This window comes from Xiphias gladius, chromosome 16 (assembly GCF_016859285.1).
Source record: "Xiphias gladius isolate SHS-SW01 ecotype Sanya breed wild chromosome 16, ASM1685928v1, whole genome shotgun sequence".
Classification (NCBI taxonomy): domain Eukaryota; kingdom Metazoa; phylum Chordata; class Actinopteri; order Istiophoriformes; family Xiphiidae; genus Xiphias; species Xiphias gladius.
The window spans coordinates 26,749,425-26,765,137 of record NC_053415.1 but is presented as its reverse complement, the minus strand read 5'-3'; the positions used below and the strand labels follow the sequence as shown (position 1 = coordinate 26,765,137).

The 15,713-nt window shown below is 43.4% G+C and overlaps 1 protein-coding gene across 7 annotated transcripts in view; it reads right to left on the bottom strand.

The window, feature by feature from the left end:
- The window catches only part of caska (calcium/calmodulin-dependent serine protein kinase a), a 130,414-nt gene that overhangs the window by 11,843 nt on the left and 102,858 nt on the right, over positions 1-15,713 (bottom strand). The window contains exons 13-21 of one of the 7 annotated variants that reach the window (XM_040147605.1): positions 15,506-15,553; positions 14,542-14,622; positions 10,047-10,235; positions 9,849-9,927; positions 8,386-8,471; positions 7,219-7,287; positions 3,629-3,697; positions 2,794-2,829; positions 98-139 (exon numbers count right to left, since the gene is read on the bottom strand). In XM_040147605.1, coding sequence (XP_040003539.1) covers positions 98-139; positions 2,794-2,829; positions 3,629-3,697; positions 7,219-7,287; positions 8,386-8,471; positions 9,849-9,927; positions 10,047-10,235; positions 14,542-14,622; positions 15,506-15,553 — 699 coding nt within the window. The remainder of the gene's footprint in view (positions 1-97; positions 140-2,793; positions 2,830-3,628; positions 3,698-7,218; positions 7,288-8,385; positions 8,472-9,848; positions 9,928-10,046; positions 10,236-14,541; positions 14,623-15,505; positions 15,554-15,713) is intronic. The other 6 variants (XM_040147608.1, XM_040147607.1, XM_040147606.1 and 3 more) reach the window with 6 other exon arrangements.

Below are 15,713 nucleotides of genomic sequence, written 5' to 3'. Positions count from 1 at the left end.
ACACTCTGTGATAGTCAGCTGGTATAAGTGTTTGGGCCAAAAGTGTAGAAGTAGTTACTGTTTTTGGGAGTGGGGGGTGGGAGAGGCTGTCTCTTACCTTAACAGACATTTTGTCCTTGATTGGAGGTCTGGGTACAATCTAGGATTTGAAAGCATCACACACATCATGCAGTAAAACGGCTATGCAATGTCTAAACAGCAGTATGGTGCAGGGGAGGAACGTTGGGGGGTGGATGTTGAAGGGGAGGAGACGAACGTTGGGGGCTGGATGTTGGAGGGGAGGAAGGTTTGGGGGCTGGATGTTGGAGGGGAGGAAGGTTGGGGGGGTTGATGGTGGAGGGCAGGAAGGTTGGGGGGGTTGATGGTGGTGAGACATGACATGGATGAAGTACCACTGCTTACCCTTGCTTTGAAATATTTACTTCCAGTCAACATTTAGTGGATTATGAGACAATTCAATGGTAAACTTGGTGTACATGATGGTCTGTTGTGGACTCCGCTGCCCTCTGCTGGTAGGATCTACAATCACAAGATCCTTTGATGCCACTTAGCTGGTGCTTGACCTCACGACATTATAAGAGTGAGAGGGCATGATTTTGGGTGAGTAATGTTGGATTATCTCAGTGGAAAGTGGTGATATGCGTCAGGAGGTGCACACATATCCAGACACTAGGAGGGGATGAGATGTCGGCTATGGAAGACCGTTATGCTGACACAAAAACTTTAGTTGGCTTGAGGTAGAGGTTGCCCATAACTCCTGTATTTCCACAGCCCGTCTGTCCATTGCCCCAAAAGTTACTGCAGCGGGCGTGAATTCATGTCTGACTGGGGATCAGTGCTTACGGGTGATCTCTAGGCTTTGAAGGGTCAACAATGCCTGTGCCATTATTACCATACATACAGTCTGAGTGAAGGTAGTGGAGCGCTACACTGTCAGAGAAGACACAAAACTGGTCACTCACACTGAACCAGTCTACAGTGTAGAGGCCCTCATACGGTAGGTACTCTAAGTGTAGGCCCTAGTGACCGAGACCTGATTCGGGAAAGGAGTTTGGATGGATCCAAATCACATTCGGCCAAATTGGGTCGAAGTAGGGTCCCGTTCCACTGAGTCTTGGGCAAGCGTGTCAGTAGATCTAATGCCCAAATACAGGGCTGTAACGATTAATGGAGCGACAGAAAATTAGTTGCCAATTATTTTGAAATTCAAATACCTGTTTCAGTCATTTATAAAGCAAAAAAATGGCAAAAGTTATCTGCTTTTATCTCTTTGTTTTAAATCATTCTAAATGAAATATCTTTGGGTTTTGGGGTTTTGGGTGTTGCCAACTATTTCCAGTGGAAAGTAGCTACAGCCCTGTTTGAAAAGTAGGTATCTTCTCATTATTACGCATCTAAATTTTATGAGGCTGTTGTACAGACCGTGGAACTGAAGCATCATGAACAGAGAGGATCCAAACACTGGAATAAAGTCACTCTTGTAAACTGTCTATTTTGAGAAACAATAAAATGTAAATACTGATAAATACTGGGGAGTCTCTTCAAGGGAGAGGATTCATGGTCTGCCCAAGAAGTTGATAGATTTGTCATCAGGCGCTGTTTTGAAAGTGGAAAGTTGGCGACACTGAGTCCGACTCTGCTAGGGTCCCCTATGGATCTGGTCTCTTTTTTGGAAAATTAATTTCTGCTGAGATCCAGACAATTTTCCATGGGTCTGGTTCAGATTGGGTCAGGAATATTGGACTTATGAAGACCTCTACTGTTCCAGCACCATGTGACCGCTGCTGTGCGATTACAGTCTGTAGCCTAATATTGGATCTGGCTTCCTTTACCAATCGGATATACACAGACAGACAGTGTGATTTGCATTAATACCATTCTGACTGTTCTGACTCAAAGGGAAGCATTATGTTCTCAAAATCAATAAAATCTAATTTCCCAAAACACTCTCCAAGCAATGCTTAATTTGAACCCAGATGCTTTCTGCCTGCTCCTCTCTTTGGTCTGCTATAAGCTGCACAGCTGCAGCCTTTCGTGGTGCAAATTATAGAATTACAGAATACAAAGCATTTGGGAGTGGGCCCAAAATCCAATATTCTTCTTTAATAGTTTAAAGGTGCTCTATGTGTCTATATGTATCTATATTTTCTCTGCCGCCGAATGTTGTTTGTTGCCGGTAGCGGGTGGTGGTGATGGTTGCTTGCCAAGAGCTTCAGTCGAGTTTACAAGTCAAGAGGCTAGATTACGTCCTCTGGGTTGAGCTACTTCTTTCTCCTCTCATGTTGGACCAAGGGAAGACTGGACGCTACAGTGGTGTCACGAGATGGGATAGGCTGGGGCTAGCTGGTTAGCATGCTAACTTCCGTAGAAATTGGAAATGTGATAGAAATAGAAGCAAAAACAAGAGTCAACATTTCCGTTGGAGGCGAGTAAAGGAACGAAGTTTGATACTGAACCCGCAACGTTTCCTCTAGACTGGTCGGTTAACAGCTGTTAATGCTAACGTTGGCTATGTAGCGATAGCAAAACAGCTTACATATAGCTCCTTTAAAAAGAGGTCAGACCTCGGCCTTTCACAGTCAGCGGCCAGTCTAAGCAAAACAACTATCTTGCAAAATAATAATAATAATAATAATAATAATATCCAAATTATTCAGAGGAGTTTTGTGAAGCAGAAAAGAGGGTTGGGGAGAAATCAAGACACACACTTGTGTATAAAGGGGAGGGATGCAAGCGTTTTACAGTATAAGGAGCTGGTGAGTGCAGGTGAGTGAGTAAGAGACTTTTATTCACCTGTCGACCCTTGGGCTGAATGGTGGATGGTAGGTCCTGTGGGAAAAAACCATTGATGACAGAGAGACACAGTTAAACAAGATAGAAACACTGAACTAAAACAGAAACATCATTCACGTATCCTTTGAGAACATGAGAAACCATGCATGCACATTCATCTGCAATCTAGGTACTGTTTCTGCAAAAAAACAAACAAAAAAAAAGACAGAGAGGAAACGTGGAAAAGAGAAGTAAGTAATTCTCATCTGTTAAAGCGGATCCGGCTGTGGAGCAACCAAGCAAGCACAGAGCAAGCAAAGCAGCTGCAGCATCAGCACGACCACAGTGTCTGTCTGGAGCCTCGGCGGAGAAATGAGGGAACTGTAGAACCCGATCAGGTTTAGTGTAAAGCAGAGTGTGTGTCCCCTGTACCACAGTGACCACAGGAGCCCGAGTGTGTTTTGTCAGCGGTGAGGCACAGCACGTAGCAGGCTTTGTGAGGCACACCAATTTGTTAACTGAGATATCGGACACGGGGGCCTTTGGCTCAAACAGAACTGAACAGGGAGTATGACAGGGGATCGACTCGGGAGATATATACGGTAAAGTTCGACCCGCCTACTGTTAAATCTACTGCTACTGTCACAGTCACAACTCAACATCAAAACAGAAATAAACCCAACCCAGGATAAATGGACATCTACACGGACAAACGGATCAACTGACGGAAAGACACGGACATTTAAAAATACCAGGACACATCAACGTGACAGATGAGACGCACCGGAGGGGAAGGAGGAGAGAAATGTGGTTTTGGGTTTGTCTGAGGGGTTTTTCTGGGGGCAGGGGTCCTTACCAAGATAGAACTGTTAATGCTGGAGTGGCCATTGGCAGGGGACTGCCTGGAGGTGTTGGGGGACTCTTTCTGAAATAAGACACACAGATCAGCAGCGCACAGTCACCACACACACGCAACACATTGATACCGGTCACTTTTGGGGACATTACTTAGACCTGCATTTATTTCCCGGAGAGTTACCCTAACCCCAACCACTGACCCAAAAATCAGCTTTTTTCCACTTGGGGACACGGCTTTTGTCCCCAATTGGACAAGCCGTCCCCAGTTAACTGGTCTTTAGTGTGAAATTTTGTCCCCAGAAGTAGCCTACGACATAGACACACATACAAGTGCACACACACACACACACGCACGCACGTGCACACACACACACACACACACACACACACACGCACACGCACACGCACACGCACACGCACACGCACACGCACACACACACACACACACACACACACACACACACACACACACACACACACACACACACACACACACACACACACACACACTTCTGGGCAGCATCCACAGGCGATGGAGAGGGTAAATTTGCACAAAACAATAGAGAACCGCTACAGTGTTGACGTAATGAAATGCGTCAACGGGACATGAGAGACAACATCCTCAGCCGCCCCCTAGCCTCCACTTCCTTTCATCACCACAGGGGGGCACGACACTAACATGAGCTGCTGAGACCATGAGGTCATCGCCAGCACAGACTGTCTGTGTGCTGGCAGAGCAGCCCGTGTGTGCTGGAGGACCAGAAGAGCTGAAATCAGACTTAAATAAAGGATTTGACGATATGATTCATGGATAATGATTACAGCTGCTTAGCTTTAACTGTCAAAATCAAGTGAAAACGGAGAAGATGAGAGAGCAACTGAGATATCAAGACTCTCTGACGTCTGAAAAGAAATAATGAGTAAAAACAGCTTCCAAACCAATGAATAACTCTAAAGTGAAAAGACAAATCACATTAGTGATAATTCAAAATTCTTTTCACGATGAAAAACTTGGGTTGATCATTTAGGGAGTTATATTTACTGGTCTTTTCTCTGTATTGAGCTGAAAAGACAAAAATCCGTGCAGGGCTGTGGTTTGCGGGTATGATTTTTCAAAATAAAAGTTCTGCTATGTAGGGGAGCTGTCACTGAGTTTTAATCTAAATAAAGACAACCACAATAACCACGTGACGCCAATTTTGGATTCTCTGCACTGGTTCCCCATGTCTTTTTCCAGTCCATTTTAAAATAATCTTACTAATTACATACAAGGATGTTAGCTGTTCCAGAGTCCATGACAAGGGACAAAAAAAGCTTTTGATTTACTGTGGCCTTGGACTTACAACTCCTTCCATTTAGTTCTGGTATGCTGCTATTGTTTTTTTTTATTGCCCTAACTGTTGGGTTCTACTCTTTTTATGCTGTTGTACTCACTATGTCTTGTCTTTGGGCTTAATGTCCCTCCTCTGGAAAGCCCTTTGTGCCCTTTGCTTGAAAAGCGCTATATAATTAAAAACAATTATATATTAATAATGCTTGTGCATCAGTGGTTTACAAAACACAAAGGTCAGAGCTCCACATTTACATTAAATAAACAATAAGCAAATAATTGACAGTTGATATGATATAATGTAAAATTAGAGTTTATCATAAACTGATTTAAGACACTACTGTACAACAGTCCATCGAAAAGTGAGATTACCATATACAGATAATTATCACATCATTTAATCAAATTAAGTATTTATACTGTTACCCACCACTCCATGAGTACACTTAGTATTAGTACACTTATGAAAACTATTTCATATTTATTAATTATTATTGTTTGTTTAAAACTTTGTTCTCCGTTTAGACACAACAGAGCTTTTACTCTGAAAATGACATGCTGCACACCTTCAGTTTCCTCTCTACTTTCCACAATTTTTAATTAATTCCAAAGTTATCATCTGAATTTTGTCACTTTACACGCAGACTCGTCTTCGTTCACCCCTTTTTTTACTCTTTTGCAGTTTTTTATTTCAAAATGCATGCGATGTGAATAAGGACAGCTGGCCCTCCTGTCAGTCAACGCTCAGGGTGTACGGCCCATTGCAGGATTGCATTTCAAGTCTTTCGGTCCTCCATATTTACCGACGTGTTTGGGGTAGAAGGTGTCAAGAGTTTGGGTAAACTATCTTTATCTCTGTGTCCAAGTGAGTGGTGTGTGTGTGTGTGTGTGTGTACAGCTGTTTAAACACAGGGTGGACAACATAATAAATACCTTACAAAACAATAGCTCTGAGGTAAATATTTGGTTTTTCAGGCTCATAATGTTTGTTTCTTTTTGTCCAGGATGCAGTAGGAGTTGTTTCACACCAGCATTTTTTCACTTTTTTTTAAATTAAGAAAAATAAAATAAAAATGCAATTTAAGCCTTTGATGTTGCCGGTGGAGGGATGACAGGGGGGGGACCTCGGAGCTATGAGGGTGCCTTTGTTTAAAGCAGTACTGATGGATTTGGGGGCCACTTGGGGAAACTGGAACGAGATGTGAACACAATAGGTTGTTTAAGCAACATACAGTATTATCAGAAAGTTGCTATGGTGAATGTGTCAGCAAACCATGGCGTGTTTGCACATTGAGCAGATTCAGATCAACAAAAGCATTCGTTTGGAAGCCGCGTCTCTTTCCACTCGTAAATCCAGTATTTACTCGTTCAGCTCTGTTTTTGGTCTCCACTGTCCCCTCAGGGACCTTTAAATGCTCCGTGATGTTCACAAGGTAGCTGGCAACGTTTCCTGTCTGTCGTTTGAGCAGCGCAGGTAGCGTATGGTCCGGCTGCTCGCTTTTTTTTGCGGGGTTCACGGGAGCTTTGAACTATGCTGCAAAACCGAAACAATGACTTGAAGGGCACTAAAATGCTCCGTGGAGCTGACGGAAACTGCAGAGTCAGATGATGATAATTAATAAATGAGGGTCTGTCGGTAACGTTGTGGTCCAGACAGATAAACAATGAGCTGGGACTCACTACGAAGCTCCGTGAAGTCGAGGGGAGCTGCTGGTCCAGCTGATGATTATCTGGAGGTTCATTCTACGAGCGACAACTTTCACTCTGTCGCATTGTTATTACATAAATATTGATCACAGCTGCTTTAACAGGAGCCCAGCATCATGAGCTTTAGCAGACTTGTGCTGACTGCACAGACATTGAACAGTAAGGTGTTTCTCTTATTTTGGGTCCGAGTGTGTATACAGGTGTGGTGGATGGTCTGTGGGCAGGAGCGGGACGGGATCACACAGAAAGGTGTGGCTCATTCCTGGACCGGTGGTGGGGGGTGGGGGTCCGGTATCTTGGTTGTGAAATTGGTGTGCTGAATATCTGACCCAGCCCCAGCAAAACACAGCAAAACACACGCAGACAACACACAGCACCCCCCATACACGCAACATACTTGGGTTACACACACACACACACACACACACACACACACACACACGCACACACACACACACACACACTCGGTCACCAGACGAGCAGTTAGTAACCAGACCAAGAACTCACAGTCAACAGTAAAGAGGAGGAAGAGGAAGAAGAGGTGGCGTTACCTCACACGAGGAGCCCTGCGTTCGGTAACTTGGCACTATTTTGAAGGTGATGCTGCCTCGCATTTCCCTCTGTGAACGGACAGACACACACACACACACAGTGAGCTTTGTCCTGATTAACACAGTTTTGTGGAGCTGCAACGATTAGTTGATTAATCGACTGACAGAAAATCAATCTGCAACTATTTTAATAATCTGTTAACTGTTTAAGTCACTTTTCAAACACAAACGCCAAATGTTTGATGGTTCAAGGTTCTCAAATATGAGGATTTGATACTTTTCTTTTCCTTATATTAAATATTTGGGGTTTTGGTTCTAAAAAACAAGACCAGGCTGTAGGAAATTGTGAAAGACATTCTTCAGTGTTTTCTGATGGTTCATACACCAAACCAACAATTAATTAAATGAGAAAATGATCTGAAGATTAATCGATGATGAAAATGATTACGAGTTGCAGCCCTAGTAGAGATGGACTGAAGCATGTGCAAACACGCTAAAGCTGGATTTACAGTTGACGGAAGGAGTTGATGGGAGATTTATAGTTGAGCATCTGATTTCACCCAGTGATATTACCAATGCTGGATTAATTAATTGATTAGTAGATCATCTGCAACTATTTTGATAATGAAATAATCATATTAGTCATTTTAAAGAAAAAATAGCACATTTCCTGGTTCCAGTTTCTAAAATGTGAGGATTTTTTTTTTAACAAAACCAATAATCTATTAATAGAAAAAATACTGGCAGATTAATCGATATGAAAATAATAGTGTCAAAAAATCACGGCAGCTCTATTCCCCACAGGGACTGTGTTTACATTCCGTCATTTAGCGACAGAGAGCTACAAACATGGATTTACAGAACTCCAGTTACATCCAAGTAACTGATAACAGTATTTTTCCGTGTCCGGTCACTGGATAGGAGATTACAGCTGTGTGATCGCTGCGTTTATGTTCATTCATTTGTACGGAGCGGCCATCGCGCTGAGCAGGAGGTCTGCAGTGCAAACGCTTTGTTAGATGGTTGTCTTTCTTTAACTTCCCTCATGTCGTCTCCTCCACCGACTTTGGATATCGGGTCATCCAGTGGATGGCCTCAAGTATAAATCCAGCGTTAGCCCTTAACATACGCACACGAACACACCGAGGTCCACAGACACACACTCACCAGCATCTTCTGCAGCTGCTCAACAGTCTGGTTGGCCACGCTGATGCCGTTGATCTCCCTGATCTCATCTCCTACATGCAACGTTCCTGGAGGGAAACCAGAGAGCGGTCGGGACAGAGAGAGAGAGAAAGACGGCGAAAGGCAAATGTGCAGTCAAACCTTTTTTCCTCGTTACAGAGCCACACTGCATTTCACTAGCCCCTGTTGCTCTTTTCCCCATTAAGACTATAGTAGAGAAAAGCCTCCTTTTACCACGTGATAAATCTACAGGGGATTAATTAGCTGTGTGCTTCAGTCGCGATAAAAACAGTAAAGCGTTACTTTCAGCCACAGGAGCAGAGACAAACCACCTGCTGAAATGTCTTTCTAACCTGTTTGTTTTGTTTCCCCGTTACATGAAGATGGAGGGCGAGTCCCTCCTTTTTATTCAGTTCACTTTAAAGACTTGCAACAGAAGATCTGAATATCCCTGTCCTCCTTCTGCTTCACATAATTTAGATGAATAATAATAATAGTTGATTTGCAAGAAAAACAAATGTAGATGAGTTTAAATACCAGGTCACTGGAAATAATGCACACGATAATGGGCAGATTATATCTGGCAAAAGCCCAAATTTGAAATTTTCTGACAAATAAAAAGTTCAAGTTCCATATTTAGATTTGATTGGAATTGATAAGGTTACTTTAATTGAATATTTCTCTTATGAAATCTTTGCATTTTATGAATATATTAAGTATGGAACAGAGGATAGATCAAATTCTCTTTATAGATTACAGACTCTTTTGTCCATGAACCGATTCAGATCTACAGTGTCTTAACTAACAAACTGTTGCATTAATGTAGATTCTTGTTTTGTTTGAGTTGTGTTTACTTACATTTATATATTATGTTTATATTCGTATTTATGTGAGGCTATGTGAACGTATTTATTTAAAATACACCGTTGGTTAATCTCCTTGTACATTAAAGTACGTTATTCATATGATGGTGAGATGATTGTGAGACGTCAGTACATTTTGCTGTGAGATGCTGGTGGGTTACATACAGCATGTTTGGTTTACTGTTGATTCATGTGGGATGGGTCATGTAAATGATCCGACACAAAAATAAAACTATTAACTCAGGAGCATTTTAATATTAATAAATACATTTTATTCTAACTATAACCTATGTTTTAAACTAGATGAATGACCACCTTGGCTTGAATATAAGACTGATTGTTTTTTTTTTGGAAATAAGGTTTGAAAAAGTTGGGGTCGTCGTCTAATCAAGGACGAGATAATTACGTGTTCGCAACCGCAGCAAATGTGACTGTTTTACAGCTTGTACAGGATGTATTTCTCCGTCCGCGTGCAGTTTCTTTGATCAGTCTATGAAGAGTGAAGCTTAATCTTAATTTATTAAACGCTCTTCACCAACGTGTAGACACGAATGTTAGTTGTGACCTGTGGAAAAAGCCTACCCTGTCTGTGGATCATTCCCCCGTGCATTATCCGTGCAACGATGCAGTGGTTTGAGTCGTTCATCTTCAGCGTGATACCCTGCGCCCATTAACACACAAAGACAAGCACATCTGGAATCAGTGGATGAGACAGTGCATGAGGTCGTTAACAAAAAAAGGGTTCTAAATATGTGACTGTGAATATGTGAAACTGTGAACCATTGGCTCGTCCGTGTTCTTCTGGAACTGGACCAGACGGACTCTGGTGACGTTCTCCAGGTCCATGTCTCCGTTGGTGCTCTCTGGGGAGTCCCCGTTCAGGTAGGGCGAGGTGGGTGGAGGGGTCACCCTCAGAGCCTCGTCGCTGTAAACCTCGTGGGCCACCACGTCGTGGGCCTGCAACAAGGCCTGCGGTCACACACGCAAACGCAGTTAGAGTGGCTCAGACTTTATATGGAGACAAGTACAGTAAAACGTAAATGGTCAGAAGGGAACACGGAAAGATGGAGCGTGCGAGGTGGCCGGGAATCCAAGAAAGGGCAGCTATGAGGACTAACTTGTCCAGGATTGACAGAAAAAAAGCTAAACTAGAAAAAACTAAACATTGTCTCAATAAAGTATAAGGTCAAGTTATAAGGGAGTCAAAAACAAATCCAAAGTCAAAGATTCAGTTTACATCCGCGAACAGATGTTGTTGGGCCAGAAGCCAGAAATACTGCCGTTTGTTTAGTGGTAGATACTAAATGAATCAACACTAACATTAACGAAGCCTAATTAATGTTGACGGCCTGTAGCTCCAACCTGAAAATGAGCTGAGCAGCAGCAGATCTGAAATATTGACTGTCCTGACACAACACACTGACTTTTGCACCTGATTTTTCACAAACTACTCGATCCAAATCCTGGAGCTGCCGGTTCACAACTCTGAGCGTAACGAGCTCCCAACATTGATCTGATCTGCATAAAAGGTTGAACTTGTATTTAATGAGCTGTAAAATTCGTGAATCTGTCTGGGTGGAGGTGTGTGTGTGTGTGTGTCTCATCGTGGCAACATGTGGTCCTGGAGACAACAAGTGTAGCGGCAACTATCACAGAGGTGCTTTTGAGTACTTTGGCAGGTCTGTCCACAGACTATGTCTGTCTGTGGACAGATTTTTTCACCATGACAGCATCACAGCTGCAAGATGCAATAACAAAACTTGAAACTGACGGGCGTTGCGGCCGGTGTGATCCCTTTGCAGGATCTCAAGGTCTCTGCTGTTTATCCAGCTTTAGAGATCCAAACCAGAACTGAAGTTCTGGGATCTCTCTTCGATGCCATTTCCTCGTCATGTGCGGACGTCTGACACATTTTTATGTTTCAGACGAGGTGTTTTTTCCCCTTTGTTGTGGCCCTTCACGTGTCAGCTGCGTGACCCTACTGCTGTAGCCTAATAGAGTGGGTTGTGCAGATGAGGGTTGACCCAAGTGTGGAACAGATACATTTATTGAAGATGACTTTTTCATCGTTATGGGGATTTTTTTTTCGTTTTCGCTATGATCATATCGACCACCCTTACTCGAGGTTAACAACACGGTACATTTACAGTGGAACCACTCCTTTTTTAGACGTCGCTCTCCAGTCAGACCACTACAGAGCTGAGTTAAAGCAGCGTGTCTCGCGTAGCTGCCGAGCTGAGCCGGTGCCTCACACCTCCAAAATGTTCGAAAACCACTTCTCAAAGACGCCGAAGCCCGTGAGTGGCACTTTAACAAACCAGTCTGAACTTCAGAAGACAGCAATCAAACCTCAACAAAGGGGGGAACTTGTCACTCTCTTCCCTAAGCGTCTCACACACACACACACACACACACACACACACACAAGCAAGCGCACACACACACACACACACTCAAACAGACAAGGAAGGAGAGCTGATCAGAGAGGCAGAGACATGAAGGCAATGGCAGCGTGTCTAACTCTCACGTCAAACTACATCACACGCAAAAAGAAACTTCATGTTCCAAAACATGAAGGAAGTTAAGACTGTGCAAGTTTGTGTGTCTCTGTGTGTATGTGTGTGACTATGCCTTAATGAGGACAGGGTGAAGGGGTTAACTAATCCTTCCATGCTGCGTGGGTGTGCTCGAGTGAGTGTGAGAAAGCAAAAGCAAAAAAAGAAAAGAAAAAAGAATTAAAGAAAGATAAGTCAAAGAAAAGATAAGCTAAGACATAATAAAAGCAGAAAGGTTAGAGATTTTAAGATCAACTGAATTTTCCCAAGAGAAAAACTTCAAAACAACCCACATATTCAACAGAAGGATCCTGTTATTTGTGGCCAGTTGACATCAGTGGCGTTCAAATCAAGAACAAGCTGATGTGAATTTGCACAGATCCTGTTTTTGATATATATCTGAGCAAAAGGAGAGGTCGTTTCTAAACTGTACTGTAGCAGTAGTACAGAAAATACAGAGGCCAAACTGGCATTAATGGCTGCAGGGGGTTTCAAGCATTTCGTCTTGGAGGAGGGAGCAACAGTGAAGCCACAGGATAACACTAGTCTGGGTGAACCTCACCTTTCTGGAGTTAACCCAACGGAAATCCTAAACTCAACCCGTACAGAAATACTTCAACATTTTGGGAAATACACTGATTCACTTTTTTTCCTGAGAGTCAGAAGAGGAGAAGATCGATGCTCTCAAAATCTGTACGGGAGAGCTGGAGCCAGCAGGTAGCTAGCTTAGCTTAGCATAAAGGTTAGAAGGAGGGGGAACAGCTAGCCTGGCCTTCTCCAATATCTCCAATCTGCACAATACGCCCACCGGCACCTAGAAATTTGACCAATTTTTAAACCTGATTATTCAGTACTAGAAGTATTTCCGTTTGCTAATTATTTCTTTAATTGAACTTGGGTCATTCTGTTTTGTTACATGTGAGCAGCAGCATAGACACCTCAGGTTTATATACAGTGGCCACTTTATTAGGTACACCTGTAAAATCTAATGCAGTTCAGTACAACAGCTGAGCCATAAATTCTGCCTTCACAAAGATAATGATGTTCAGTTTCGATCGACACTGGCAGAGAGTAATGGCAGTTTCACGGTCATTACTGAGGTTGTAGTCGGCAGTGCTGTTGAACTGGACTCATTATCCTGAGGTGTTTCTAATGTGTTGCCCACCACATTTACAAACAAGCGGGGGGGTGATGGATGAATTCACCAATTCAAAAATAAATAATTAGTTTGTTAATTTAAGTCTTTGCTAAAATCAACACTTGTTCGTTATGAGTCGATGAGCTTCCTGGCAACTGTCTCCCAACAGCCAAAAGTTCTGACTAATGTTAGTGTCTACAGGCAAGAAAAAATATTATATAAACTCTGTAAATGAAACTTAAGACGTTTTAATACCTTCAAAGTCCTTTTTATGAGGGAACTGAATTCGGTGTTTTTTAAGCCTTAGAAACTGGCAGATACCCTGTGGCCCGGAAGTGTGGTTAGGCAGGTAAAACAGCAGCATGACTCTGGGAGGGTCTATGGGTTTTGGTTTTTTTTTTTTTTTGGTTTTTAATAATCAGCACAAGAGAGGCAGCAGGAACCAGCTTCTTCTTGTTCTCTGTTTGCTTCTTTGCTGAGGAAAAATAACCCACAAGAAAACAGGAAAACTTCTGCAAAGACAACGGACAAAAACACATGTCCTTAATGGTGTATAGTTTCTATTCCTGTAGAGACGTTTGGTCTGTGAAACCACTAAAACACCGTCTTCACTTGAACTCGTAGGAATGTAGAGCATGGCGGTGCCTCTTTTTCTCCCTCCCTCCGTCGGTTCATGCTCTTGTAGCACGATGAGGGAGCCGGGCCTCTGACCCGACACAGCACATCGCATCAGACACGCCTTGCTGACCTCCAGCCACACCTCCCTTCCTCCCTCACTTCACAGCCTGGTCCCTCTCCTAACGTCCATCTTGATTACCGATCTTTGTGTCAAAATGAAATGATAAGGAATGAGAAGTCTTCTCTCCTTTTTCTCCTACGATCTTATGCACCCCCCCCGTTGGTCTGTCTGGCTGATATTGAGCAGACCATTGATCAGACCTGGAAATCAGATGCATTACTGTGAAAGGATTAAGAGGGGAGGCTGCTGACAAACCTAAAATGACTTTCTCTTCACGGGATTAACCCTTGCTGCTCAGATCCTCAGACCCAACTACTCCAGGATCACTGGTTACTGATGTTTTAAACGTGCTTTAAATTCCAAAGGTAAATTCGAACGTAAAGCAAATACTATAAAAATAAGACTCTGCGACCTCGTATATCTGTTTGACACATTAATATTTGTTTGGCTTAGGTGAAATAAGCTGAAACCACTTGCAGTAAACGACACCATGATGCAGAAAATAAAGCTGACAGTGTGCCACTGACTCAAACCCGGGTGTTTCTCTTTTTAGAGCTTTCTAAACTCACGCAGAGTTGGACCATCTAAAGGCTGCAAAGTAAATGTATGTAAAACACTTCACATTAAAATACCTGCAGTGTCTGTTGAACAGAGATACAGGGATTCGGCGCTCAGTGTTTCGTCTAGCCAGCATCGTCAGCAGCCTTGAATGTTTGTTAAGAGGCCTCCTGCACCCGTCTGAGAAATATGACGGAGATCGGGGCCCACGTTGTGTGTGTGTGTGTGTGTTTGTGTGTGTTTGTGTGCGTGTGTGAGTGTACATGTGTGGGCTTTTGGACTCACCATGAAGTGTGGCTGGGTCAGTATCCGTCTGAGTTCTTTAGCTTCGTGGTTCTCTGGGTAGCAGGAGATCTCTTCCAGTACCTGAAGATGCAGAGAGAGAGAAAAAGGCATCACAAGAGTCTGGTTAAAGATCACATATACGAACACACTCACAACTAAGCCCCCTGGTTGTACCTGCTGCACCTCTGGCAGCGTAATGAGAGTGACCCAACAACCTCACAATCCCCCTCCAACTTTCCCTGACGGCGCCTCCTACATCTTCACAGCCACTGGGAGACCAAGTTTGGACGCCACTCAAGGAGTCAAGGAGTCCGTTCTAGGCTTCGCCCCTCCTCCCGGCCTTCTGACGTGACGTGGTTTGATGTCAGCTCCAGTTATGTTGCGCCTGACTGGTGAATGTGGCATTGTAGAGGTGAGGCCTCTGAGGGAGGGGGTGTGTGTGTGTGAGTAGTACTGAAACCTGCACATTGAGGAGTTGTGATGCATTCTTGTCCTCGAGTGTGCTTGTCAATCAGTGGGGTGTGTAGTTTATGAGTATGTGTACACCCAGGCTGTGATACGCCCCCCCCCCAGCACAGCCTGTGGTACTTGACAGGTTAATGAGTTATTGGGTTGTTTTGTCTTAAAGTTTGTTTATATTGTTGAATCTCGCTGTGTGAATGGATGTCAGATGTTAATGTGTTACCTACTGAAGTATCGCAAATACATTTATATGAAGTCCGTTTATCGAAACAAACAAATGTTCGTTTTTGATTCACACCAGTAGCGTTACCAATTTTGATGAGACAGGAAAAGGAAGCTTCTACACGGCAGTGACCTTCATGGATGTTTATCCTGATTTTCACCCCACCTCGGTCCAAACCACCTCCAATACTTCTACGCTTTAAAAGCCATGCCAACTAATCTGGCCTTATGCTCTACTCATTAGTACTGTGAACATGGCAGTAGTGTGATGAGGTCTTACATATTCCAGATGTTTCAAAGCGCCACTTGCTTCGTCTTGGGAGGAACTCTTAAGTGGAGGAAGACACAGGAAGAAGGGTTATACAGGCTGCTGACTGTCCTTTTCTGAGAGAGCTCACAGGTGAAAGTTTAAAGGTCTCAGTGATGACAGAGGTCGGGGGAAAGCAAGACTCCGCCACTGCCTTTAATCCATACCAGCCAATTTGAAT